At 35.4% G+C, this 25,165-nt stretch overlaps 3 protein-coding genes across 6 annotated transcripts in view; 2 read left to right on the top strand and 1 right to left on the bottom strand.

Annotated features, from left to right (window-relative positions):
* Positions 1–10,511, top strand: part of RXFP1 (relaxin/insulin-like family peptide receptor 1) — a 91,036-nt gene extending 80,525 nt beyond the window's left edge. For 3 of the 4 annotated variants that reach the window (XM_014535009.1, XM_014535008.1, XM_014535011.1), the window contains 6 exons: positions 1,182–1,253; positions 2,107–2,178; positions 3,934–4,163; positions 6,712–7,122; positions 7,819–8,037; positions 10,084–10,511. In XM_014535009.1, coding sequence (XP_014390495.1) covers positions 1,182–1,253; positions 2,107–2,178; positions 3,934–4,163; positions 6,712–7,122; positions 7,819–8,037; positions 10,084–10,382 — 1,303 coding nt within the window. In that variant the 3' untranslated portion in view covers positions 10,383–10,511. The remainder of the gene's footprint in view (positions 1–1,181; positions 1,254–2,106; positions 2,179–3,933; positions 4,164–6,711; positions 7,123–7,818; positions 8,038–10,083) is intronic. The other variant, XM_014535010.1, reaches the window with a different exon arrangement.
* A 3,663-nt stretch (positions 10,512–14,174) lies between these two features.
* On the bottom strand, positions 14,175–16,269 carry LOC102245882 (chromosome unknown open reading frame, human C4orf46). Its single transcript, XM_005860530.2, has 2 exons — positions 15,908–16,269; positions 14,175–14,546 (listed from the first exon to the last, which is right to left on the bottom strand). The coding sequence occupies exons 1-2, from the start codon at positions 16,085–16,087 to the stop codon at positions 14,391–14,393; spliced, it is 336 nt and encodes a 111-aa protein (XP_005860592.1). The 5' UTR covers positions 16,088–16,269; the 3' UTR covers positions 14,175–14,390.
* A 132-nt stretch (positions 16,270–16,401) lies between these two features.
* Positions 16,402–25,165, top strand: part of ETFDH (electron-transferring-flavoprotein dehydrogenase) — a 33,129-nt gene continuing 24,365 nt past the window's right edge. Inside the window, exons 1-2 of the mRNA XM_014535012.1 lie at positions 16,402–16,739; positions 24,720–24,860. Coding sequence (XP_014390498.1) covers positions 16,409–16,739; positions 24,720–24,860 — 472 coding nt within the window. The 5' untranslated portion in view covers positions 16,402–16,408. The remainder of the gene's footprint in view (positions 16,740–24,719; positions 24,861–25,165) is intronic.

Genomic DNA, 25,165 nt, shown 5'->3' with positions numbered 1-25,165 from the left:
CTGACTATGATATTGGCTGTGGACTTTCATATATGGCCTTCATTATGTTAAGATAGTTTGTTTCAATTCCTAAACTGTTGAGTCCACTTTTGTTTGTTTGTTTTTATACATTTCATTTTTCAATGTAATTCTTCCTCTCTTTCCTTCTTTCCGTAATCACCACCCCGCTTCCCCCAGGGACACCCCTATTCCTCACCCCCACCTAACTAATGGTCTAATCTAGAATAAATGTCTTAAAAAGAGAACTTGCCCTGAGAAACTTCTTTTAATCAATGATTCTTGTTTCAAGGTGTTGTTTTACAAAGACTCAGAAGTTTTCTACATTCAAATTCTGCTGTACTATCTGATTTACCTCTTTGTTCCTAGCTAGAGCCTTTTACTTTTAATTATGTCTCACAAATTGCTAATACAACATACCACTCTTTGACATATAATTTATGTAAAAAATTGTCAAATGTGATTCTATGAATTCAAATTTTTTAAAATTTACCTTTATTATTGAAAGTATTCCAGATGTCCCCTTTGTTTGTTTGTTTGTTTTCCCATTGACCCCCCTCTACCCCACACCCACCCAACCCAGGCCTTCATCACTCTATTATCTGTGTCCAAGGGCTATGCACATATGCATATAAATTCCCCAGGTTAATCTCTCCCCACCCCACCCCCACCTTCTCTCTGAAATTCGTCAGTCTGTGCCATGCTTCTATGTCTAGGTTTTTCTATTATTTAAACCATACCTGATTCTAAGCAAATGTGAAGTAGGTGTGGCTCCTCTCTGGGTACCCTACCATGTTTCTGGTAAGAGCTATTTCTTGACAACTCCACCTCCATGCTCATGTCTTAGTCCTCTCTCTCTCTCTCTCTCTCTCTCTCTCTCTAGTTCTCTCTTTATCTGTAGATAGATAGAAGATAGATAATAGATAGATAGATAGATAGATAGATAGATAGATAGATAGATAGATAGATAACTTACACAATTATAGAGTACTTCCTAAGAGCCAGGAACTGTTTTATCTACATTAATTCATTTAAATGCTAATGTACACTATGAAGCATGTGCTATTACTGTACTTTTTTTGGTTACTTTTTTTTTTAAAGTAACCCAAAGTTAGCAGATATACTTTATGTATCCTCAAGCAGTTTCTAGAAATAACTTATTGCTGCCTTTTTTTAAAACACAGGAGTCTTTCCTATAACCCAATCAAGAAAATTCATGCAAATCAATTTGATTCTCTTGTCAAACTCAAGTCTCTGTAAGTATGTGCTTATGGGGATGTTTTATGATAAAATTGTTATTTGTATACTAATAGCTAATAAATTCTATGAAATAAGATTTATAGAATCTTTCAAATCAGAAGATTTATTCCCAGGATATTAGTTAAGCTCCATAAAAACATATATAATGAGTGCACACTGGACTATAAACAGATAACTATTGGTTTTATCTTATATATTTGTAAACTAAAAATTAGATAATGATGAATCATTTCAAATTTTTCTATAATCACCAGGAGCTTATATTGGATTGATTGCTTCAATCCTCTGAAGGCACCTATGCATATTCATTCCTCCATTTGCACTGGATTTCTAAGATTTATATGCCCATCTTTATTCCAAGAGAGAATATTCTAGATTACATAAATCATCCCTTGTACCATAAAAACATATTCTGATAGGATCTAAGAATTGCCTTAAAAGATAAGCTTCAGTTCATTTAAGTGTTCCCTTAGCAAAATGACATTTTATTAGAAAAAAATATTTTAAAATTATTAGGAATTTTTCAAAAATATAAAACTCCTCTGCCATTTTAATACTGTCTAAAAGATAGTGCTTGTTTATTTATTCTGCAAACATTTATTGAGTAGTTACTATCACAAAGCATTGTGCCATCTATGAGCATACAAAAAAAATTCAAATAAGGGAGATGTATATGGGTATATGTGAATAACAGAATCAAAAAGGGGTTGGGAAGTGCCTAGGGCAGGCTGAGTATGAATGTTTAGTTTAGAGTATATGTTAACTAACAGCATTTTATTAAATTGTCCTTCACAAAACCTCATTTTATTTTACCCTGTATAACATGTTATTTTGATTTGATATTTTTAGCAGTCTAGAAGGAATTGAAATTTCAAATATCCAACAAAGGATGTTCAGACCACTTATGAATCTCTCTCACATGTAAGCAGATGTTTTTCTTGTTCTTCACCTTGATTTTAATATTTTATGTTTCCACATGTATTGTGCTAATGCATCCATACCCCCAATCCATCCAATCTGTTAACATTTTCTAGTGACTAAGTTGCCTAAACAATAATTAACACTTAAGTGTTAATATTGAATGGGGTGACATTTAGTTTCCATGGTTTGGTAGAATCAAAGATTTTTGAATGTCAGAGAACATGAGTATGGATGGAACCCACTCAGCCTTGTAAGTTCTCCTCACTCTTATACCACTCATAAATATTGATGTTTGCCCAATGATCTGGTAATTTGTACACATAGTATAAGTGCTACCAAATAAAGTAGGAATTATAAGCAACATAAGATAATTACAAATAAATAATTGCTATAAATGGAGGAAGCTAAAAATGCCCTCAATGTCAGGACATAACTGAAGCAAGTGTGTATAGATACCACGGTAAACGAAAAATATTTTATTCAAATAGTGTGTCTGATTGTGCCATTGATTAGATGCTTTAGAAACATTTTCTTTAATTGAATGCAGTCTTCTAACAGGAATTAGAATGATCTCCTTGTCAGAATAATTAATTCTCAATAACTTAGAAAGTGTCATGTCAGTCACCACCACTCTATAATCTTGCTTTACATTTTAAATCTAACATAAGACAGTCTGTTTTTGTTTTCCCTTATTCCTCAGAAATAAGACTTATAAAAGTTTCCTTGGTTCCACACAACATAAAATACTTTGATTAAATTAAGCAAATTAGAATTTATTGGAAGAAAATGATATAGCTCCCAAAACCCAACAAACAACTCAAGAAACAAACTTGAATTGAGCAGAAACCATGGCAGATCTAGGTATGCAGGCAGCAAGAGTTAAACAAGACAATTTACTGTAATTGTCAAGCTTTTATCTTGTATCACTACTAACTCTTTATACTGTAAAGATCATTTATATTTTTGGCCAGAGTACATAACTTTAGAGGCAAAAAGATCTCACTTTATCCCAATTTCTGCATTTATTAGAAAATTTCCTAGCAAATAATGTGCTTCTATGGACGATTCATCTCCTCCTGCTGATACTAATACCTATCTCATGGAGTTAATTTGAGAATTTGTTCCTGAAACCTAACAGATGCTCAATAAATAGTGTTAGTGTTGGTGGTAACACAATAATATTTTTTTACTATCCAGATAATGTCTTTATCCAGCAAGGAAGGTCTCTCTATTGATAAAAGAATTCCCTCCACAAATATGTCCCAAAATCCAGTGTAAGAGATAGGCATACTAGCAAGTGGTTATAGGACACACAACTTCTGTAACAAAAAAGCCATGGAAGCACAGGGAAGAGAGCACTTAACTCTCCCTTCCCCAGAGGGTTCAAAAGCAAGATCAGTGGCAGCAACGATAGGAACCACGTAACAGTGCGTTTACATATACTAAACACTAAAAACCTAAAATATTTTCATTGATGGGTTCTCTCTATCACATGTTAACAGTTTATTTATATTCTAAGACATGGCTAGCATTTGGATATTCATTACGCCTACTTGCTGCTCTCACCTACGTGTTCTTTTACAATAACAATCAAGTTAATGAGAATTAAACTTTGGTTTAAAGCTTCAGCATTCCTAATGAGTATCATTAGTAAGATATTTTCTTTCTACTGAGAAAATGAAGAAAATACATATTTATGGATAGTGAGGCCAGATTAAATTTAAAATCTTATTTTACCTCCTCTTTGCATGCCAGCTATTTTAAGAAATTCCAGTACTGTGGATATGCATCACATGTTCGCAGCTGTAAACCAAACACAGATGGAATCTCATCTCTAGAGAATCTCTTGGCAAGCATCATTCAGAGAGTGTTCGTCTGGGTTGTGTCTATAGTTACATTCTTGGGAAACATCTTTGTCATTTGTATGCGACCTTATATCAGGTCTGAGAACAAGCCGCATGCCATGTCCATCGTATCTCTCTGCTGTGAGTATTTCCTGACTGAAGAGGAATTCTAGTTTCAAAATATCGAAAAACATTGCTATTTGAAAATTAGTAAACAGAGACAGACATAATTATGAGATTTTAAATTTTTCTCCTTTTCGCTTATATATTGTTTTCACATTCACTACAATGAAAATAAAATTTCTTTAGTGATGAGAAAGAAAATAAGTTTTATTTTATTTTTCCAGTCCCCCTATCCCCCTCCCCTCTGACAGCTGTCAGTCTGTTCCATGCATTCATGCCTCTGGTTCTATTTTGTTCATCAGTTTATTTTGTTCATTAGATTCCACATGTAAGTGAGATCATATGGTATCTGTCTTTCTCTGACAGGCTTATTTCACTTAGGGTAATACTCTGCAGGTCCCTCCATGTTGTTGCAAAAGGAGAGATTTCCTTCTTTCTAACAGCTGTGTAGTATTCCATTGTGTGGATGTACCACAGCTTTTTTATCCCCTCATCTTCTGATGGGCACTTGGGCTGTTTCCAGATCTTAGCTATTGTAAATTGCGCTGCTATGAACTTAGAGGTTCATATATTCTTTCAAATTGGTGTTTGGGGATTCTTAGGATATATTCCCAGAAGTGGGATCATTGAGTCAAAAGGAGGTTCCATTCTTAATTTTTTGAGGAAACTCCATACTGTTTTCCACAGTGGCTGCACCAGTCTGCATTTCCACCAGCAGTGTACTAGGGTTCCCTTTTCTCCACATCCTCGCCAGCACTTGTCATTTGTTGATTTATTGATGGTAGCCATTCTGACAGGTGTGAGGTGATATTTCATTATGGTTTTAATTTGTATCTCTCTTATGATTAGTGACCTTGAGCATTTTTTCATATGTCTATTGGCCATCTGTATGTTGTCTTTGGAGAAGTTTCTATTCATGACCTTTGCCCATTTTTTAATTGGATTGTTTGTCTTCCTGGTGTTGAGTTGTGTATAAGTTCTTTACATATTTTGGAAATTAATCCCTTATTTGATGTATCATTGGTGAATATGAAAATGAGTTTTAAAAGAAGAAAACTCAATCACTTTACACAGATTAATGAAGTTCTCATTTATTACTCTCCACATAAACAAGCTCTTATTTATTAGTTTTAGTTTTCTTCTCTGGCGGCATAATATATTATTAAAGCTTGTAAATCTTTTACTATGGATAAAACCTTTCATGGTCATATTTTATATGTAGAGCTATATTTACTTTTTTGTTTGAACGTCCAATTCATAAATATTGACTTAGTTGTTTTTCTGGACTCTGAGATCCTAGAATCTTTTGCAGTCATAATTTGAAATATCTACAGAAAATGTTTTTAGTTCATATGAAATATTTTAAAGTTTTTGAAATGTGATCGCAAGCTAATATGTTAAATGAGGACTACAAAGAAAAATAAGCATGAAGCTAGCCATCAGGATGTGCATAGTGTAAGTAAAGTGGTCTACAATTTACCTATATTCTCTCAAGCAACCATCAATCTACATACTGTGTGCTGTCCCATGTCTTAATCCTATCCTCACTCAAAGTCTAATGTCCAATTGTGTGAGGGTTTTTTTCATTGCAAGCTACCTAAGAAATTATTTACTACTTTGTATTGTTAGTATTGTTAGTTACAAAATTTTGGGGACTCTCAATTTCCTTGGTGAAGGCCAGAATATAATTTCAGTATTTAAGGATTAGGGTCAGCCTTATGATTTATACGCTGATGTGATTTTAGGAACTTTGTGTAGACTGCTTGTGCAGTCAGAAAAAAACCTTATCTACTTTCAGATATGTAATGTTTGCTTAAAAAGCAAATACACTAAGTAGGGCAATACATTGACAGATAATTTGGGGGATGGGAGGACCTAAAATGAGACAGAGAAATGTAAAAAAAAAAAAAGGGGGAACTGAGAATCAGAGAGAACAGGCCTGCTTAGGCCAGCTCTGAGTAAATAATGTAAGCCCCCTGAAATTGTACTGACTGCAAAGCACATCAGAATTATTCGTATTCTAAATTATGGGCTTCAAAATTCAGTCATTCCTCCATCACAGCAACTTCTGGATTATTCTCTCTGGGATTCTGGATGATGTCTTTAGCTTGTTAAGCTGGGAGAATTTCAGTGAAAGAGGTGAACCAAGTAATAACATCCCCATCTTGGTCCCTAATCCAATACTCAATATAATTGCATTTTATTCGTTTATTCAACACTTTGGGTGATGGAGCTAGAATGAAAAACATAACAGACAAGATCCCTGCTCTCACAGATTTAATGTTCAAGGAGAACAGAGAAATTATTACTTTTTAGTTGTAAAGGACGTATAAACATGATTATCAAAGAGAGTTGAAGAGGCTCTTACCCATAAATGAATTGTTAGAATAAAAATTAGCTGCCCCAAGATGGAAGAAACTTGGCTAGTTTGGTGGGGTTTTTTTGCTAAAATATTAGATATATTATGTATATATATTATTACATATACTCAAATATTAATACTTATTGATAAGTCTTTTATACCTATTTATTTCTCTAAATTTGTGACATTTACTGATCCCTATAGGTGCTGACTGCCTAATGGGAATATACTTATTTGTGATTGGAGCCTTCGACCTAAAGTTTCGTGGAGAATACAATAAGCATGCACAGCTGTGGATAGAGAGTTTTCATTGTCAGCTTGTGGGATCTTTGGCCATTCTCTCTACGGAAGTATCAGTATTACTTTTAACATTTCTGACAGTGCAAAAATACATCTGTATCGTGTATCCCTTTCAATTTTTAAGGCCTAGAAAATGCAGAACAATTACAATGTTGATTCTCATTTGGATTATTGGGGTTATAGTGGCTTTCGTTCCATTGAGCAATAAGGAATTTTTCAAAAATTACTATGGCAACAATGGAGTATGTTTCCCTCTTCATTCAGAAGACACCGAAAGTATTGGAGCCCGGATTTATTCCGTGACAATTTTTCTTGGTAAGAAAATCTGTATTATGAGCCTTTTCATATAAATGTTACAATAAATCACAACATGAACCTCATTATGCCTTCTCATGTTTACAAAATTTTTATATGAGATCTTCTAACCAGTTTTTCTTATTGACATTGGGGGTGAATTCTATCAGAATACCCTAAAGGGATTTTTAAAAATTTCCTTTAATATATAAATTCCAACATGATGCACCTTAATAAAAGACAAGACACTAAACACTTGTATATTATGCATTCACCCTAATAATACTAAGCAAAATATATTTTAATTCTTTGCCTTTATACTATAAACAAATTCAAAGTAGCCAGACAAGTTTTTGGCTTGAGTACACATACAAGTGTTTTCTCTTGTAATTTTTTTCAAAATATAATAATATAATTGAATTATTACAAATATAATACTAGAAAGATGTTTTAATAGGCCCAATATATTCATTGAATCACTATCATCTCATTTTAATATGCCATTTCAAATCTAAACATTTTATCATTCCTCATTACTTCAAAAATACTTCAAAGTCTTAAAAATTCATGATTTCTATATACCCTAGCAATTATGAAGAACAAAAAAAATGTATTGGTCTTTGTTTCTTAATAACAGCTAAGAGTAGGTTTTGTTTGTTTCTTTTGTTTTGAAAGAGTATTTACATACATTAACAATTACCTTTGTGTTCTAAATAGGTATTAACTTGGTGGCATTTATCATCGTAGTTTTTTCCTATGGAAGCATGTTTTACAGCGTTCATCAAAGTGCCATAACAGCAACTGAAATACGGAATCAAGTTAAAAAAGAGATGACCCTTGCCAAACGGTTTTTCTTTATTGTATTTACTGATGCATTGTGCTGGATACCCATTTTTGTACTGAAATTTCTTTCATTGCTTCAAGTAGAAATACCAGGTACTACTTTTTTCTTCTTTATGTAAAAACAAAAATAATGTATCTGTTTCTGCAATGTACTTCTAGGAAAGAAAATTAAGATCCTTAACCCTAACTCGTTTCAAGAAATATAAGTCAGTTACATGAACTTCAGGTTCTCTTCACAAATAAAATGTTCACTGGGAGGAAGCCGGTCAGTTATTTCCATAAATACCTAAAACCACAATTATTATTGGGACAAAGGAACAATGACTCAAATAAATTATACTCAATGTAGTGAAATTTTGGTAATCCCATGCTTAAGATGACCAGAAGGGAACATAGATGAAAACAATGATCAAATAATTATTTATTTCAGAAGGTAAGATATTTTTCTTCCCTAAGTACATAGCAATTCAAAGAATGTTACCCCAGAGTATGAGAGGTGACAGAAGAAAACACTCTTGATATTTAAAAATAATGTGTATCATACTCATTACGATGGCTATCATTTAAAAAATAACAAGTATTGGTAAGGATGTGGAGAAAGTGGCACTCTTATGCTTTGATATTTAAAAATAATGTGTATCATACTCATTACGATGGTAAGGATGTGGAGAAAGTGGCACTCTTATGCTTTACTGATAGGAATGTAAAATGGCACCACTGCTATAGAAACCAGTGTGATGGTTTCTCAAGAAATTAAGCTTACAATTACCATATTTCCCAGCAATTCCACTAATGGGTATATACCCAAAAGAGTTGAAAGCAGAAACTCAGACATTCATACACCCATGTTCATAGCAACAGCATTCACAGTCACCAGGGTCCATCAATGAATAAATGGATGAACAAAATGTGTTACATACAGAAAATGCAATGTTATTCAGACTTAAAAAAGAAGGAAATTATGATACATGCTACAACATGGATGGACCTTGAAAACATGCTAAGTGAAGTAAGCCAATCACAAAAGGACAAATATATGATTCCACATCTAGGAGGTAACTAGAGTAGTCAAATTCATAGAGACAGAAAGGTTGTAAATGGTACTGTTAAGGGTTGGGAAGAGAAGGGGATGTGGAGTTATTAATTGGTACGAAGTTTTATCTTGGCAAGATAAAGACATTTTGGAGAAGCATGGTGGTTATGGTGCACAATAATGTGAAATGTACTTATACACTTAAAAATGATTAAAATTGTAAATTTTATGTTATGTGTATTTTACAGTTTTAGAAATGTGCAAAATCCTGTTAACAGTATGTGTAGTGCAGTATGTATTCACATTGTTAAAAATTTATAAACATACATTTTTAATTTTGTTTTATACCATGGTTTGTGGTAATAGTATCTGACATTTTATAAGCAACAAAGAAGAACGACAGCATTAATTAAATTCTAATAAAAATTTGAGCATTTGGTAGATGCATACATAATATAGTGATTTTCTAAGATATGGTTAGTCAAAGATGTTTTTACTGAAATAGCTAGTGAAAAGTCTAAAAATGCATACCTATTTTTAAGAACCAAATAGTTGAAAAGAAATTTATCAAATATAAGTATGTGTTCTGAGCAATATTATATGTACTAATAATTAAAATATTTCAAAAGGTATGATTTAATACTAAACAATAGTTTTTTGTCTCTCTCTGACTTTCCCTCTCTCTTCCACTTTCTCTAAAAAACCAATGGAAAATATTGATTGAGGATTTTAAAAAAAGAATTTAAAATAATCTTTATGTGAGTAGTGCTAAAAAGCCTATTAAATGGAATATTAAATGGAATCATATTTTAATAATACATAGTCATTTGATGGGAAATATTTCTACCTTATAGAATACTTTTCTGATGTATTCAAGAAAAGCTATTTAGCAACGAACCCTGGTTTTTTGTAGCACAAATACTCCCCTCAAACACTGGCACCCTGGAAAGATACCCTGGAAACACATATAGACTTGGTATTTAATTATGTGACATCCTAATGGAAAAATAAACACTTGAAAGAGGCTGAGGTACGAAGAAGGGAAAGGGGTTTCTATAACTTGCAAACATCCATAAATACTAAACTATGTCATTTTTCTCTTCCAGGTACCATAACCTCTTGGGTAGTGATTTTTATTCTGCCTATCAACAGTGCTTTGAACCCAATTCTCTATACTCTGACTACAAGACCATTCAAAGAAACAATCCATCAGTATTGGAATAACTACAGACAAAGATCTACTGGCAGCAAAAGAAGTCGGAAAACATATACTCCATCACTCATGTGGACAGAAATGTGGCCGCTGCAGGAGATGCCACCTAGATTAATGAAGCCAGCTCGTCTCACAGACTCCTACGAATTGTCACTAATTTCTAAATCAACTAGACTCAATTCCTGTTCATAACTGACTCTGACCCCCATTGGGATGCTTCAAAATGGATTTATTAGTATAAAATGAATGCCACAAAATTAATAATTTACATTAATGGCTAAGATAAATTAGGGAAATAAATTATTTTGATAATATGTATATACTAGCACATATTTTGCATAGGAAATTTAAGAAAAATCTACTTCAGAAAGATTCATTCTTTTTTTTAAATGTTTTTATTGACTTTTTTTTTTTGAGAGAGAGAGGGGTAGAAAGAGGGATAGAGAGATAGAAACATCAATGAGAGAGGAACATAATCAATTGGCTGCCTCTTGTACAGTCCCACTGGGGATCAAACCCACAGTCCGGGCATGTGCCCTCACTGGGAATCGAACTGATGGGTTGACGCTCAACCACTGAGCCACACCAGTCAGGCCATTCATTCTTTTTGCATTTCTTGAGTACCCACTATATGCATGGCACTGCAGTAAATTCCTGGAAGTAGACAGTATAGAACCTTCTGAATGTTCAATGTTAAATTTTGTTTACAACCAAATATACATAGTGCATCTGCAGCTCCTATGTTAAGGTAGAGCTTTATCTGTCATGCATATCATGGACACTTTCAAATAAGGGTTTAATATACAGTATAATAGCATCAGAGAAAATGTCTGATTGTTTGCAAAATATTCTGTTTTAAGAATTCATCTTAACTCTCTTCAAGTCTTCATACACTTTAGAGCCAACATGTATTTATTACTATGAAAAAAAAAATGTTCTGATATTAATTCAAAACAGCACTTCTGCCATAGAAAACAGGTCAGTGGTTCCTCAAAAGCTTATCATACAATTACCATATGCTCCAGCAATTTCAGTCCTAGGTATGAACCAAAGAGTTGAAAACAGGACTCGGATACTTGCATGCAAGTGCTCTTTGCAGCATTACAAACAGTAGTCAATATATGGAAGCAACCCAAGTGCCTATCAACTGATGAACAGATAAACAAAATGTAGTTTATACATGTGATGGAATATTATTCAGCCATAAAAAGGAATTAAGTTCTGACACATGCTACATGATGAATGTGAAATAAGCCAGCCAATAGGACAAATACTGTATGATTCCACTTGCATGAAATATTTGAATAAGCGAAGTCATAGAGACAGAAAGATTAGAGTTTACTGGGGGTGGGAGGGTTGGGAGGGTGATGCTTAAGAAGTGGAGAATATCTTTTTTGGGCAAAGGAAAAAGTTCTAAAATTGATTATGGTAATGGATAAATAACTGCGATTATACTAAAAGCCACTGAATTATAAACTTTAGATTGGTGAATTTTATGGAGACATGAATTATATCTCAATAAAGCAGTTAAACAGAAAAGAAAGAAGAGCTAGAATGTACATTCAGGAACTTAACTTCAGGAAGGAAAAATCTAAGTACATGTTTTGCTCTAAAGACAAAATAGTTGTCATCAAGAGATGGATTCACCTTGTTTGCACGGCCAACCAGATCTTAAGATGCTACTTTTTTGCTAGTTAATTCTTCTGGTCTCTGAGCTATAGGAATCTTATGCTTTCAGAATTTAAAACCTTTAAAAAGGAATAAAATGTTTTCAAGTAGTTTTAACTACAACAAAAATGTTTGAAACATGAAAATACTGGACTCAAAAACATATTTATTGAGTATATAATTGTATAGGTTTATTTTGAAAATAAATTACCTGAAAATTAATTCTATTAAAAATATGGATTGCTTTGAGTCCTTCCTGTTCTCTTAAAATGGTTCCAGTTTTTCTGCATGAGGAATGTGGTATACTTTCAATAAAAATCAAATAGAAAGCTATAATTCTGCTTATAATATTAAATTAACTACTTAGATTATTAATATTTTTAAAAGCTTACAAAAGTACAAATACATTTAAATTATTTGTTCGGATTATTTATTAAATTTTACTATTTTTTTTAACACCTCTTGATAATTTTTTTAAATTTTTATTGATTTGTTGTTCCACTTACTTATGCATTCATTGGTTTATGCTTGTATGTACCCTGACTGGGATCAAACCTGCAACCTTGACATATCAGGAGGACGGTCTAACCAACTGAGTATTATTACTAAAGTATTATTACTATTATTGAATAATGGAATGGAAAATTATTTTTCTTAAAAAGAGTATCTAGAAAAGAAAAAGCAGTAATCATGAAGACATAATAGATAAAATGTATTCCTATGAAAATTAAGATTGTGAGTCTTAGAAATTCTGTTAGTATTAAGCGTCTTTGAATTGCTGAGAGTTATAAAAATATACATCTGAAACTACCTGTTAACATCTAAAATGTTCTCAAATGTTTTTCTGGAAGCCATTTGGTTTTCTGTTTAATTCACTCACTCTTCCATCCTTCCACCTCTCCAAATGAGTAACTTCTATACATACACAGATCTGAAGAAAATATAGCCAAATGTTAACATTTATTAAATCTGTATGGTGGAAATGCATTGGTGTCCATTAGATCATTCACCTTTCCTGTTATGTTTGAAAATATTTCAATAAAAAATTTTAGAGTAATGAACCCAAGAAAATGGAAATTTGCTTTTAACAAATTTATTTTTGTACATTTTAATTTCAATTTTCATGATATATAAAAAATATTTTCTAATATCAAAATAAGCATCTCTATGGTACAGGTACATACCATGTGTTACCTTTAACTTTAAAAAAATTAATCAAGTACTATGACTTAATATGCTAAACAAAACTATTTGCCCATCCATTTGTCCCCTTTCATAGCCCCATTGTGGAGTTTTAGAATACAGTTTTGTACACATCTCCATAACTACAAAGAATAAGATGCTATATCAAAGATGTCCAGAGTTACATAGTAGAGAATTAGTGGGCTTAATCATTGACATATGACACAAACAACCAGAGAGAGAGAGGAAAGCAACATAAGCTATAGGACAAGTAAAATAAAACATTGTCAATAAAGTCAAATAATATGAAAAAAATCACATCATTTAAATTTGATGCATTAAAAACAATAACTTCTTTAAAATTATATTTAGAATTAAGAATTATTACTTACAAAGCTCCAAAAGTAATAGTTAGTACAGAGCCATAATTGTGATAAGGCACTTTAAAGAGAACAATCAAAGACCTAACAACATGGAATGCAAGAAATATTATCTGTAGAAGCAGTTAATCTTAGAAATAAATATGGGGGGAAATATGCATTCTTTCTATACATGCTTTCATTTTCTGAAGTAAAAGCTGTTTTAAAAAGCATCCTAGAGGGCAAAAAATATTTAGCATATATTTTAAAAAGCTGTCATCAGTAAAAGTTCAAATCTCCATTTAAAAAAAATGTTTTCCTGCAAGTCAATGAGGTTGACTCTTTTATGTGACACTGTCCTAGGTGCTGGGGATTGGTCTAGAGAAGTTAACCTAATGGAGCTGGATCTAACATTACTAACCTTAAAGTTACCTTCTTTGGTAACTTTAAACTCTGCCATTCTTGCCATCTTCTTGCAAATCAAATAAAATAATGTTCTACCTCGTTTGCTCCTAGTAACACTGTGGTATTTTTGTCTACTGATGAAATTAACTTTCATAAAAGATTCTATGAAAGTTTAGTCAGAAGATTAAGCAAATATTAGCCGGCATCAAAAATAACATCAGGCCCTAAGCGGTTTGGCTCAGTGGATAGAGCGTGGGCCTGAGGACTGAAGGGTCGCAGGTTCGATTCCGGTCAAGGGCATGTACCTTGGTTGTGGGCACATCCCCAGTAGGGGGTGTGCAAGAGGCAGCTGATGGATGTTTCTCTCTTATCGATGTTTCTAACTCTCTATCCCTCTTTCTTCCTCTATGTAAAAATGTCAATAAAATATATTTAAAAAATAACATCAGTATTCTGCTTTCACAAAAGTGAAGAGAACCAAGAAAAATTCCATTTTGAGTGTACAGAACTACTGGGGATTCTCCTATACATATGATACATGTGAAAATATCATAAATGAGGACGTATGAGTTATTCCACAGCTAAATCAGTTGTCAGGCTTCAGAGAATTGTAACCTTCCTTCAAGAGGTCCCGCCATGTTTTCAGGAAACGTGCATTTTCTGTACATTTCAAAGCAAGCTCTTCCACTTGAGCTGATACTGCAGATGTGGCTTCAAGTAGTTTGGTCAATGAAAATGCTGCCTGAAATTATATTTTTTTAAAAAGTCAAACAATAGAAGTTTATTCTTTAAATTTTCATTTCATCTTATAGTCTAAAAATAGCTTAAAACCAATGCCTAAATTATTTTCTTTAAAAGTAAAAAATCTGCAAACTAAAAACAGATACTCTGAGCTAACAAAATCAACACAATCAAAATACATGCAGAAAATATCCAACTCTTGGTGGAAAACTAACTTCTTAAATGTTTTCTTCATATAAACAACACGGACATAAAATAACACTGTTCCTAGATAACTCATCTGCCCTCCTTTGTACATATTCACTTGAAACCAGTCTTGCTCAGCAAAAACAGAAGCTGTGTCAGCATTTTGTTAAAAAACAACAACACAGCCCTAACCGGTTTGGCTCAGTGGATAGAGCGTCGGCCTGCGGACTCAAGGGTCCCGGGTTCGATTCCAGTCAAGGGCATGTACCTGGGTTGCGGGCACATCCCCAGTAGGGAGTGTGCAAGAGGCAGCTGATCGATGTTTCTCTCTCATCGATGTTTCCAACTCTCTATCCCTCTCCCTTCCTCTCTGTAAAAAAAATCAATATATTAAAAAACACACACACACACAAATACTTGAGCCATGATATAATCCAGTTCATTCCCCAGTTTCCAATCTGCACAGGCGGGTCTATTCCACAAACGTCTCCCAGGAAGACTACACCTCATTCACTAAATACTTCATTCTTCCTCACCCACTCAGGAGTCCTTAAATACGGAAACGGTGACCCCCTCCGATGATGTCTTATGTGTTACGGTTTCAGGTGTGTGTGTGTGCTCGAGCGCTCGCACAGGGGCATTAGTTTCTGGAAATTCGAGATTCAACAGAAACCAACCAGTCAAAGATCCCTCCCTGTGATTCCCAGAACCGTTAAATGAAACAATCTGGGCTACGGGGCGGGGACTAACCCCTCCAAACTGGGTCCAGCGGGAAGCCAGCCTGAGAAAGACAACAGCCTTGTCAGCTGGCTCTGGGCAGGTGGCCAACCAGAACAGCGGGCTCTCGGGTCCCGCGGAGCGAGAAGTCACAGCCTGACCCACAGACAGCACGGGGGGAGGGGGAGGAGGGGGGGCAGACAGAGCCAGCACAGTCCTGGCAGCAGAGCGCGTGGTTTCGGGTTACAGGGATGATGGGAACCAGAAGGCGAGGCAGAAAGACGGAGGGATGGGGATGGTGGGGGCACCCCCCTAATTCCCCCACGCTAAATCTAAAGGCGGATTCCGTCCTTCTGCGCGTTAGGATTCCCAGCCCCTCGCTCCCGGACCCCGCCGCGGTCTGTCTGCCAACAGGCGCGGGCTGGGCACGCGGTCGGGGCACCTGTCCCCGCCACTCACGTCTCCGATCTGCAGCTCCACTTCCTCCAGCCGGTCCACCGTTGGGCTCCTGCTCGGAACTGGCCAGTCCAGACTCACTGGGATGCCGGGGGAAGATGTGGAAGAGGCTTCAGAAGACGAGGGAGAGAAGGAAGGTGGCGGGGGCTGCGAAGAAACCCGCGCCTCCTCGGGGTCTGCCATGGAGAAGTGCTGGGACGGCCGAATCGGAACTTATCGGAACCGACACCAACCGCCTTTAAACTGCTCGCGCCCTAAGGCCAGAGGCCCCGCCTCCTCTCCCCCGAAATCCCGCCCCGTCTCCTGGGCGTCTGCCCAATACCGAAAACGGCATTTTTTCTGGACAGCCTATCAGATATCAGTGGATTCACCGTGGGCAGCTCGCTGCTCCAGCGCAAAGCTCCTTACGGGCTTACCCGGCTCTTCAGCAGAAGACTACAACTCCCAGGATGCCGTGCGCGTTGCTTCGCTTCTCGCTGCCTTTGGCTGCGTGCGCGGTGCACCATGGGGCTTGGGAGATGGCAGGACAGCCTCAATCCACCACCAGAGGCCGCGGGACACGACCCGGAAGCCTCGGCTGGCCGCTGCGTCACGCGTGGCGCCGGCGCAGAACGAGAAAGAGGCGGGAACGCCGTGAAGCCTGAGAGGTGGGCTGAGCAGAGAGGCAGGTTTCAGCAGAGTGGTTGGTGCTTCCCGGCAGGTAATGGCGCCCCCCGAGGCCTAGAGGTCCAGCGCCCGCGGCGAGCCACTGGCAGTCCTCCTTCCGCTGGTGTCCGACGAAGAGTCCCGATGACAGTGAACATGTTGGTGCCACTAGCCAAGCTGTCCTGCCCGGGTGAGAGGGCATTTCGGGAGGGGAATTAGCGGGGAAAGGTCGAGTAGTTTAGGGGGAAAGGGTCACAGGTAGGGGCTGTCGGCACCTGTCTCCTCCCGCTTCTCCTCCGGTCGCTTTCCGAAGCCAACCTACGACGAAGGTCACGCCGCCTGCACCTGGCGGTGGACCCCGGGATCCTCCGGGGCTTGGCCGTCCGCAGCCGGAGAACGGACAACTAGGGGAAAGGTCGTGGGCCGGGGAAACGTCTGCACACGGGCCCCCGGTGGACGCCCGGACCGAATCGTCCCGGATTCTGGCTCGGACCCTTACCCCAAGGCTCAGGTGTTAGCTGTGGCACCGCTGGAAATGGGTAGGAGAGTATTTGCGCAGGTTTTCTCCTGGGTCTCGACCTGAGTTGCGTCTTTGCCGCCAACCTCACATATGAATGTTAATCGTGATGATTAACATTCATGTGTGCCGCCTAAGTCACCAAATTATTTCGAGCGCCCGGAGTTTTTCTGCATTGTGTAAAATTAACTCGAGGGGCTCATCGTGTTGTGGGCGTCCCTAGCACCCCCACGATGACTTGTGAAAATACCACATTACCTCTCCTGTCACTTAAAAAAAAAAGGTAGAATGATGCACTGGGATGGTGTTTTGTTTTGTTTTGTTTTGTTTTGTTTTACTTAACAAAACAAAAAATTCCCTCCAAAAAAGTTCACTTACAGGATCTTGAATTCTCTCACATCTGGCTTAATATTTCTCTAGTCTGATTTAAGTTAATTTTCGGATATGGAATAAACAAGTATACCTATTGCAACTTCAAAGATGTTCTTATTATGTAAATTTCATTTAAGTGGAATTCTGTCAAAGTTGGCCATTATATATTAAATAAGTAAAATTTTCTTTCAAGTTCATTTTACGCATGCATGTATTACTACACTTAATGTGTAGATATGTTGTGGGGTTTTTTGTTCTTGTTTTTAATATAAAAGTAGTCAGATGCTGCTCTCTGCCCTACTGCCTAATTTAGTTGAAGTTAGAAGTCATTCTTCGGCCAAGTGCTAACATAATTCCACCAAATTTACCATTTCCATTTTCCTTGGATGCTTAAATCATTGCCATTTCCACAGCCTAGTGTTAGTACTACTGGGCTAACATTTAAATGTTTTAGAGACAAGCACATTTAGAGACAAGCACAAATGTACTGTCAGTGTGACTTTCATAGGGTAATGTTATGAGTTCAATGGACTTTTGAGCTCACTCTCCACCAAAATTAAGCCAAGGTGCCTAAGTGTACACTTTAAAGGGAAATATCAGATTTGTTTTCAGAAAAGGAGTAAAGGTCATGATTTTTTTTAACCCTCCAGAGGATATCAGACTGCCCAGTTCTAAATATTCTCAAGAAAATCACTAGCTGTATGAGCAACAGAATTACAGTTTTGTCTGATACCAAATCATCAGTTTTCAGAAGCAGATGAAAACTTCTAAACTTTAAACTACAGTAATGCGACACTAAACTAAAACTTAAAATATTGCTATGTCATTTAATAAAAATGTAAATAATAAAGATTCTTAAATGCTCTTTTGAATAATGCTATTACTATAATTGAACTCTGGAACTGAGTTCTATAATATCTTTATGTGTCTTATATACGTTTTTAGATTTAGGATATATGAAGGATTATTTAAGGTTTAAAAATTATTCCCAATAAAACATTTTTAGTATGCATTTGCAATAGAGAAATTTAGTTTACTTACCAACTTAAGAGTGATTATCAAAAGCAGACTTTTAGTGTTTGTTTTTTTAATATATTTTTATTGATTTCAGAGAGGAAGGGAGAGGGCAAGACAGAAACATCAAGGATGGGAGAGAATCATTGATTGGTTGCCTCCTGCACTCACCTAACTGCACTGCCCTGACCAGGAATCCAACCCAGTGACCTCTTGGTTCATAAGTCAATGCTCAACCACTGAGCCACACTGGCTTGGTGAGACTTTTAGTGTTTAAAAGACTTTAGAGGTGTCATTCCAAATCTCTTTTCCTTCTGCATTCATCTGCCCTACTACCTAATTTAGTTGGAATAAACAAGGTAATATTATGATTAAGATTAATCATAATCTTTAATTATTGTCTGATGCCAGGTTTTTACTTTTGTCAAACAATCATTTTTATTGGAGAGCCCTGGCTGGGTGGCTGAGTTAGTTGGAGTGTTGTCCAGTGCACCAAAAGGTTGCAGGTTCAATCACCCCTTTGGGGTGCATAAGGGAGGCAACCAATTGATCTCTCTCTCTCTCTCTCTCTCTCTCTCTCAAATCAATAAACATAGCCTCAGGTGAGGATTTTAAAAAATCATTTTATTTCAAGGAGTAAACATAAAATGTATTAATTCTGCAATTGGGTTTAAAGAATAGAAATAATTATCCTATGCCAGGTTGTCATCTCTCCCTTAATTAGAAAAAAAATAATAATAAAACAACTTGTTTCACACAGCTCAGGTTCCATCACTTCAGAAATTATTCCAAATCCACTGGAGTCTCAGAACTAGACAGATGATGGAAGGATTGAGACTCAGCTTGGCTGGAATCATCTTAATTTCTATTTATCTAATGTAAATGAGGATTGTAGCTGTCCCAAATATCTAATAAGGTCATGAAGGATAAGATGTGGTATTAAAATTGAAAATTCTCGACTGTTTAGTATGAAACAGTCCATGAAAATGTAAATTTTATTATATACAGGGTGGGACAAAAGTAGGTTTACAACTATGAGTATGCAAAACACAGAGTTTTTTCTTTTATTATTATTATTTTCCATACGAACACTGTAAGCCTACTTTTGCCTAACCCTGTATTCCAAATCCATGCAAAAGTCTTGGTTGATCTTTACTCTTCGTTTGTTATAGTCCATACTTAGGAAATTGTTCATTTGCAGATAGATGATTCATTTATAAGAGACAAGTTAAAAATTAGAAAAGTCCTCATTATTATTATAGCTCTATAACTCAGGAATTAGTGTTAGGAAATTAAACCAGAGATTTGCGCGTTCCTGGGTGGGAGTTGAAGTTTTAACTAGGAAGTTTCCTGTCCAGCTAACAAATATATTGGCTACTTGCTTGTATAAGACATATACTAGATCTTATACCATAGTATTTCTAAGTCAAAGATTGATCATAAACTTTAGAGCTTATGCGGTAGGGAAGAGTAGAGTAACTTGCTGAAAATTTCATTGCTATTAATGAGTTCAAACACAAAGTAGACAGTCTCCAAGCCTGTGCACTTAACCATTGAATTTTTACATGTTGCCCTTTTTTGTGTTTGTTTTTAATTAATAAACTTTATTTTTTGTTAGCAGTTTTAGGTTTAGAGAAAAATGGAGCAGAATGTACACAGAGTTTCTATATAACTCCTTCACTATCTTGGCATTGGTGTGGTACATTTGTTACAAGTGGTGAACGAATATTGATATATTATAAATAATAGTTTACATTAGTGTTCACTCTTTGTGTTGTACACTCTATGGGTTTTGATATGTGTATGTCATGTATCTGCCGTTAATGACATTATCATACAGAATAGTTTCACTGCCTTCCCCCCCAAATTCCCTGAGTTTGACTTATTCATCTCTTCCTCTATCTTTCTGAACCCAGGCAACCACTGATCTTTTTAATATCTCTATAGTTTTGTCTTTTCCAGAATGTCATGTTGGTTTCTTTCAATATGCATTTGTTTCATCCACATCTTTTCATGGCTAATAGCTTATTTCATTTTAGTAATAAATAATATTTAATTGTATGGATGCACATCATTCTGTTTATCTGTTCACCCATTAAAGGATATCTTTCAAGTTTTGACAATTATGAATAAAGCTGCTGTAAAAATTCATGTGAGGTTTTTTTTTAAATCATGGATATTTTCTATCTTTTATTATGATATGAACACTTAACATGAGATGTAACCTCTTGAAAAAAATTTAAATGTATAATATATTATTGTTGGTAGCTCCCTATAATATAAGATGTTCATATCTTTTTTTTAAGATTTTTAATTGCCGAAACCGGTTTGGCTCAGTGGATAGAGTGTCGGCCTGCGGACTAAAAGGTCCCGGGTTCGATTCCGGTCAAGGGCATGTACCTGGGTTGCGGGCACATCCCCAGTAGGAGATGTGCAGGAGGCGGCTGATCGATGTTTCTCTCTCATCGATGTTTCTAACTCTCTATCTCTCTCCCTTCCTCTCTGTAAAAAATCAATAAAATATATTTAAAAAAAAAAAAGATTTTTAATTGATTTTTGGAGAGAGAAGAAGGGAGAGAGAGAGAAACATCAATGTGAGAATAACATCAGATCAGCTGCCTCCTTGCACGCCCCTTACCAGGGATCAGCCCCCAACCCAGGCTTTGCCCCTGACTCAGGAATCAAATCAGCAACCTTCTGGTGCACGGAAGAACATCCAACCTACTGAGCCACATCAGTCAGGGCTGTTCAGCATCTTTTCATATGCCTATTTTCCATCTGTACATCTGTATTTCTTTGGTGGGTTGTCAGTTCAGATCTTTGGTCCATTTTTTGATTGCAGTGTTTGTTTTTTTATGAGTTCTTTTTGTATTTTGGATACCAGCTCTTTATCAGCTACATGTTTTGCAGATATTTTCTTCCACTCTATGAATTATCTTTTCATTCCCTCATGTTGGTTTTTTAATGCTTCTGATTTATAACTCTAGTTTGCCTTTACACAGAGAATGACACTAAAAAAAGCATTAACCTGTTTTATAAAACCATGGCTGAATCGTAAATGAGTACTATAATGAAGGAGAGTGTAAAATATTATACAGTGGGGCCTTGACTTACGAGTTTAATTCGTTCTGAGACCGAGCTCGTTAAGGAGCTCGTTAACTCAAATTACTCTGTCAACTCAATGCAAAAAATCGGCGGAGAAACAGCTGGTATCTCAAAAAACTCGTTAGTCGGGACACTCCTAAGTCAAGGCCCCACTGTACCTGTAAATTAGGGTAAGACTGAGGTTTAGCATACAACAAGGAAAAGACAAATACTTAAGGACTATGCTGTCTACTGGTAGCATTCAGACAATTAAGCAAGACATTATGTTTATATCTTTTTTTGTCATATAAATTTTTTAAATTTTTAGTCAAATGACGTAATGATTTTTGAGATTTTTACATACCTAGAAAAACCTTCCTAAATCCAAGATTCTAAAAAACAAAACAGTGTTTTCCCCATAATCTTTTGTATGTGACTGTAAATGTTCTTTTTTTAATAACAGTGTTATTGAGATATGTTACATACCACACAGTTCACACTATCTAAAGCAGTGGTTCTCAACCTTCCTAATGTTGCGACCCTTGAATACAGTTCCTCATGTTGTGGTGACCCCCAACCATAAAATTATTTTCGTTGCTACTTCATAACTGTAATTTTGCTACTATTATGAATCGTAATGTAAATATCTGATATGCAGGATGTATTTTCATTGTTACAAATTGAACATAATTAAAGCATAGTGATTAATCACAAAAACAATATGTAATTATATATGTGTTTTCCAATGGTCTTAGGCGACCCCTGTGAAAGGGTCGTTCGACCCCCAAAGGGGTCGCGACCCACAGGTTGAGAACCGCTGATCTAAAGTTTTTAGTATATTCACCAAGTTGTGCCATACTACAGTGTATTAGAACATTTTCATCACCCCAAATAGAAACCCCATACCCATTAACAGTCACTCCTAAACCCCTCCAGCACCAGACCACTAATCTACTTTCTATCTCTATAAATTGGTCTATTCTGAATATTTCATATACATGGAATATTCATTATATATGTGGGTTTTTTGTGGCTGACATTCACTTAGCATAATGTTTTCAAGTTTCATCCATGTTGTAGCACATATCACTACTTAATTTCTTTTCATTGCTGAATGATATTCCACTTATGGATATATTTTTATTTATCAATTCACTAATGAACATTTGAGTTGTTTTCACTTTTTGGCTGTTATGAATAATGCAACTATGAACATCTGTGTACAAGTTTTTTGTGTAGACTTATGTTTTTATTTATCTTAAGTATATACTTAGAAGTGAATCATATGGAAACTCTATGTTTAATATTTTGAGAGACAGTCAGACTTTTTTTCAAAGTGGCTGTACCATTTAACATTCCCGTAACAGTATATGAAGGTTCCAATTTCTCCACATGCTCATTATCACTTTTTATTATCTGCCTTATATAAAGTGGTAACTTGTTATAGTTTTTATTTGTATTTCCAGGATGGTTAGTGATGTTGAGCATCTTTTCATGTGATTAGCAGCCATTGTATATCTCCTTTGGAGAAATATCTAATTAGATTCTTTGTCTGGTTTTAATTGTTGTTGTTTTTTTGTTAATATTAGAAATGAATTCTTTATATATGCTAGATACAAGTCCCTTATCAGAAATATAATTTGCAAATAGTATTTTCTCCCATTTCATGAGTTATTTTTTTACTTTCTTAATAATATCCTTTGAAGCACAAAAGGTTTTCATTTTGACAAAGTACAGCTTATCTATTTTTTCTTTTGTTGCTTTTGTCATTGCTAAGTAACCACTGTTCCAAGGTGACAAAAATATACACCCAGGTGTGGGAGTATTTTTTTTTTAATTTATAGTTTTAGTTCTTATATTTAGGTCTTTGATCTTTTCTTAGTTACTTTGTATCATCATAATCTTTATTTTTAAATTAAAAAAATAATTTTAGATGTACAGAAGAGTTGAAAAGATAGCACAGAGTTCCCATAAAACCTTTGCTTAGATTAACTTCTTACATGACTATAATATAATTATCAAAACTAAGAAATTAACATTGATACAATACTGTTAAACTACATACTTTATTCAGCTTTCCTTGGTTGTTATAGGATCCAATCCAGGTTACCAGATGTTCTTAGTTGTCTAGTTCCTTAGTCTACTTTAGTGTGACAGTTTCTCTGCCTTTTCTAGTCTTTCATGACCTTGACACTTTCGGAATAGACTGGCCTGGCATTTTGTGGAATGTCCTTCAATCTGAGTTTGTCTGGTGATTTCTCATGACTAGACTGAGGTTATAGATTTGGTGGAAGGGTACCACAAATACAGATTACATTAGAGGTTGTTGCCCAGGAATTGAGAAAGTTCCCACCTAATTGCTTCTCTCTTTCTATGAGGTTTGACATACTAGATTATCTGCTCCAGGTAAGGGAAGAAGGAGATGGAGTTGAAGGTTTAAGGACAACAGAGGTTTAATAACTTTCTTGCAGATAAATGTTTTCATACTTCTGTTTATTTCCATTAAATTCTATTTGCTAACTCAGATTATGTATACATTTTTTTAGGCTCAGAAAATATTGCTATATATGAGAGCCAATCTAATTTTAAAAGAGGCTGATTATAAAACCCATTTTTGCCAATATTGTTCCAACATAATTATTAATACTAGCCTTTATTACTCTCAAAAGTAGCTAGTTTGGATTATAAATTATATGGTCATCCTATTTATAGGTTAAACTTGACATGAGCTAGATTGAATAAATTAGTTTATTAGCTACTTTAAATATTATAATTTGAAAACATTGCTTTATGAGAAAAAAAGCTAACTGAATTGTTCATCTATGAAAGGGTACAGTCTATTTCAGTTTATGTCACAACTAATAGCTCTACAGCACAGATCAAACTGTTCCCTGAATGTCTGCAGTTTTTATAGGGTCAGAATATAAACAAGTCTCCAAATATAAGGCATCATGTGTAATCATGCAGTTTTAGGTCATGAAGGTACCTTAGACCTGTGACCCTTTATTTTTTTGGACGAGGAAACAAATCAAGTAATTTGTTTAAGGTGTTAGGGCTAATTAATAGAAAATTAACCAGAAACCAGCTCTGATCCTCAATCCTAGATTTTTTAAATATATTTTTTCAGTCTATTTCTGAGAAAAGCTAATTGAAAAAATAATAATGTTCATAATTTTTGTGCAGCATATCAGTGCTTTCATGCCTTAAAAATTAAGAAAAATTATCTACCTCTGTGTGCTACAAGATGGGCTTCAACTTCCGTTGTACCTCGAATTACTACCCACTATACTATTTATCCCCGGGATAAGGACAAACGATGGGAAGGTAGGTAATAATTTGTGCAAAATTGTTGAGACTTTATAGATACTTTGTATCATTTTGTAGAGGGAAATATTTTTCATGGTACTGTAAAAATATCTAATAATACATAGATTTATAAAATCATATATTATTTCGAAAAACAAATATTTGCTAAATTTATAATAATAAATCTCAAAGCCAAAAGTTCATTTATGGAAGCAAAAATAAAACATGCACTGGAACCAGAAGTAAGACAACATACAGTTAATACAGTAATATCTTTAGTACACTTCTCATGCAAAGGATAGGGGCAGTTTTTGAAAATAATA

This window comes from Myotis brandtii, unplaced genomic scaffold, assembly GCF_000412655.1.
Source record: "Myotis brandtii unplaced genomic scaffold, ASM41265v1 scaffold136, whole genome shotgun sequence".
In the NCBI taxonomy this organism is placed as follows: domain Eukaryota; kingdom Metazoa; phylum Chordata; class Mammalia; order Chiroptera; family Vespertilionidae; genus Myotis; species Myotis brandtii.
This window is presented reverse-complemented; position numbering and strand designations above follow the sequence as displayed.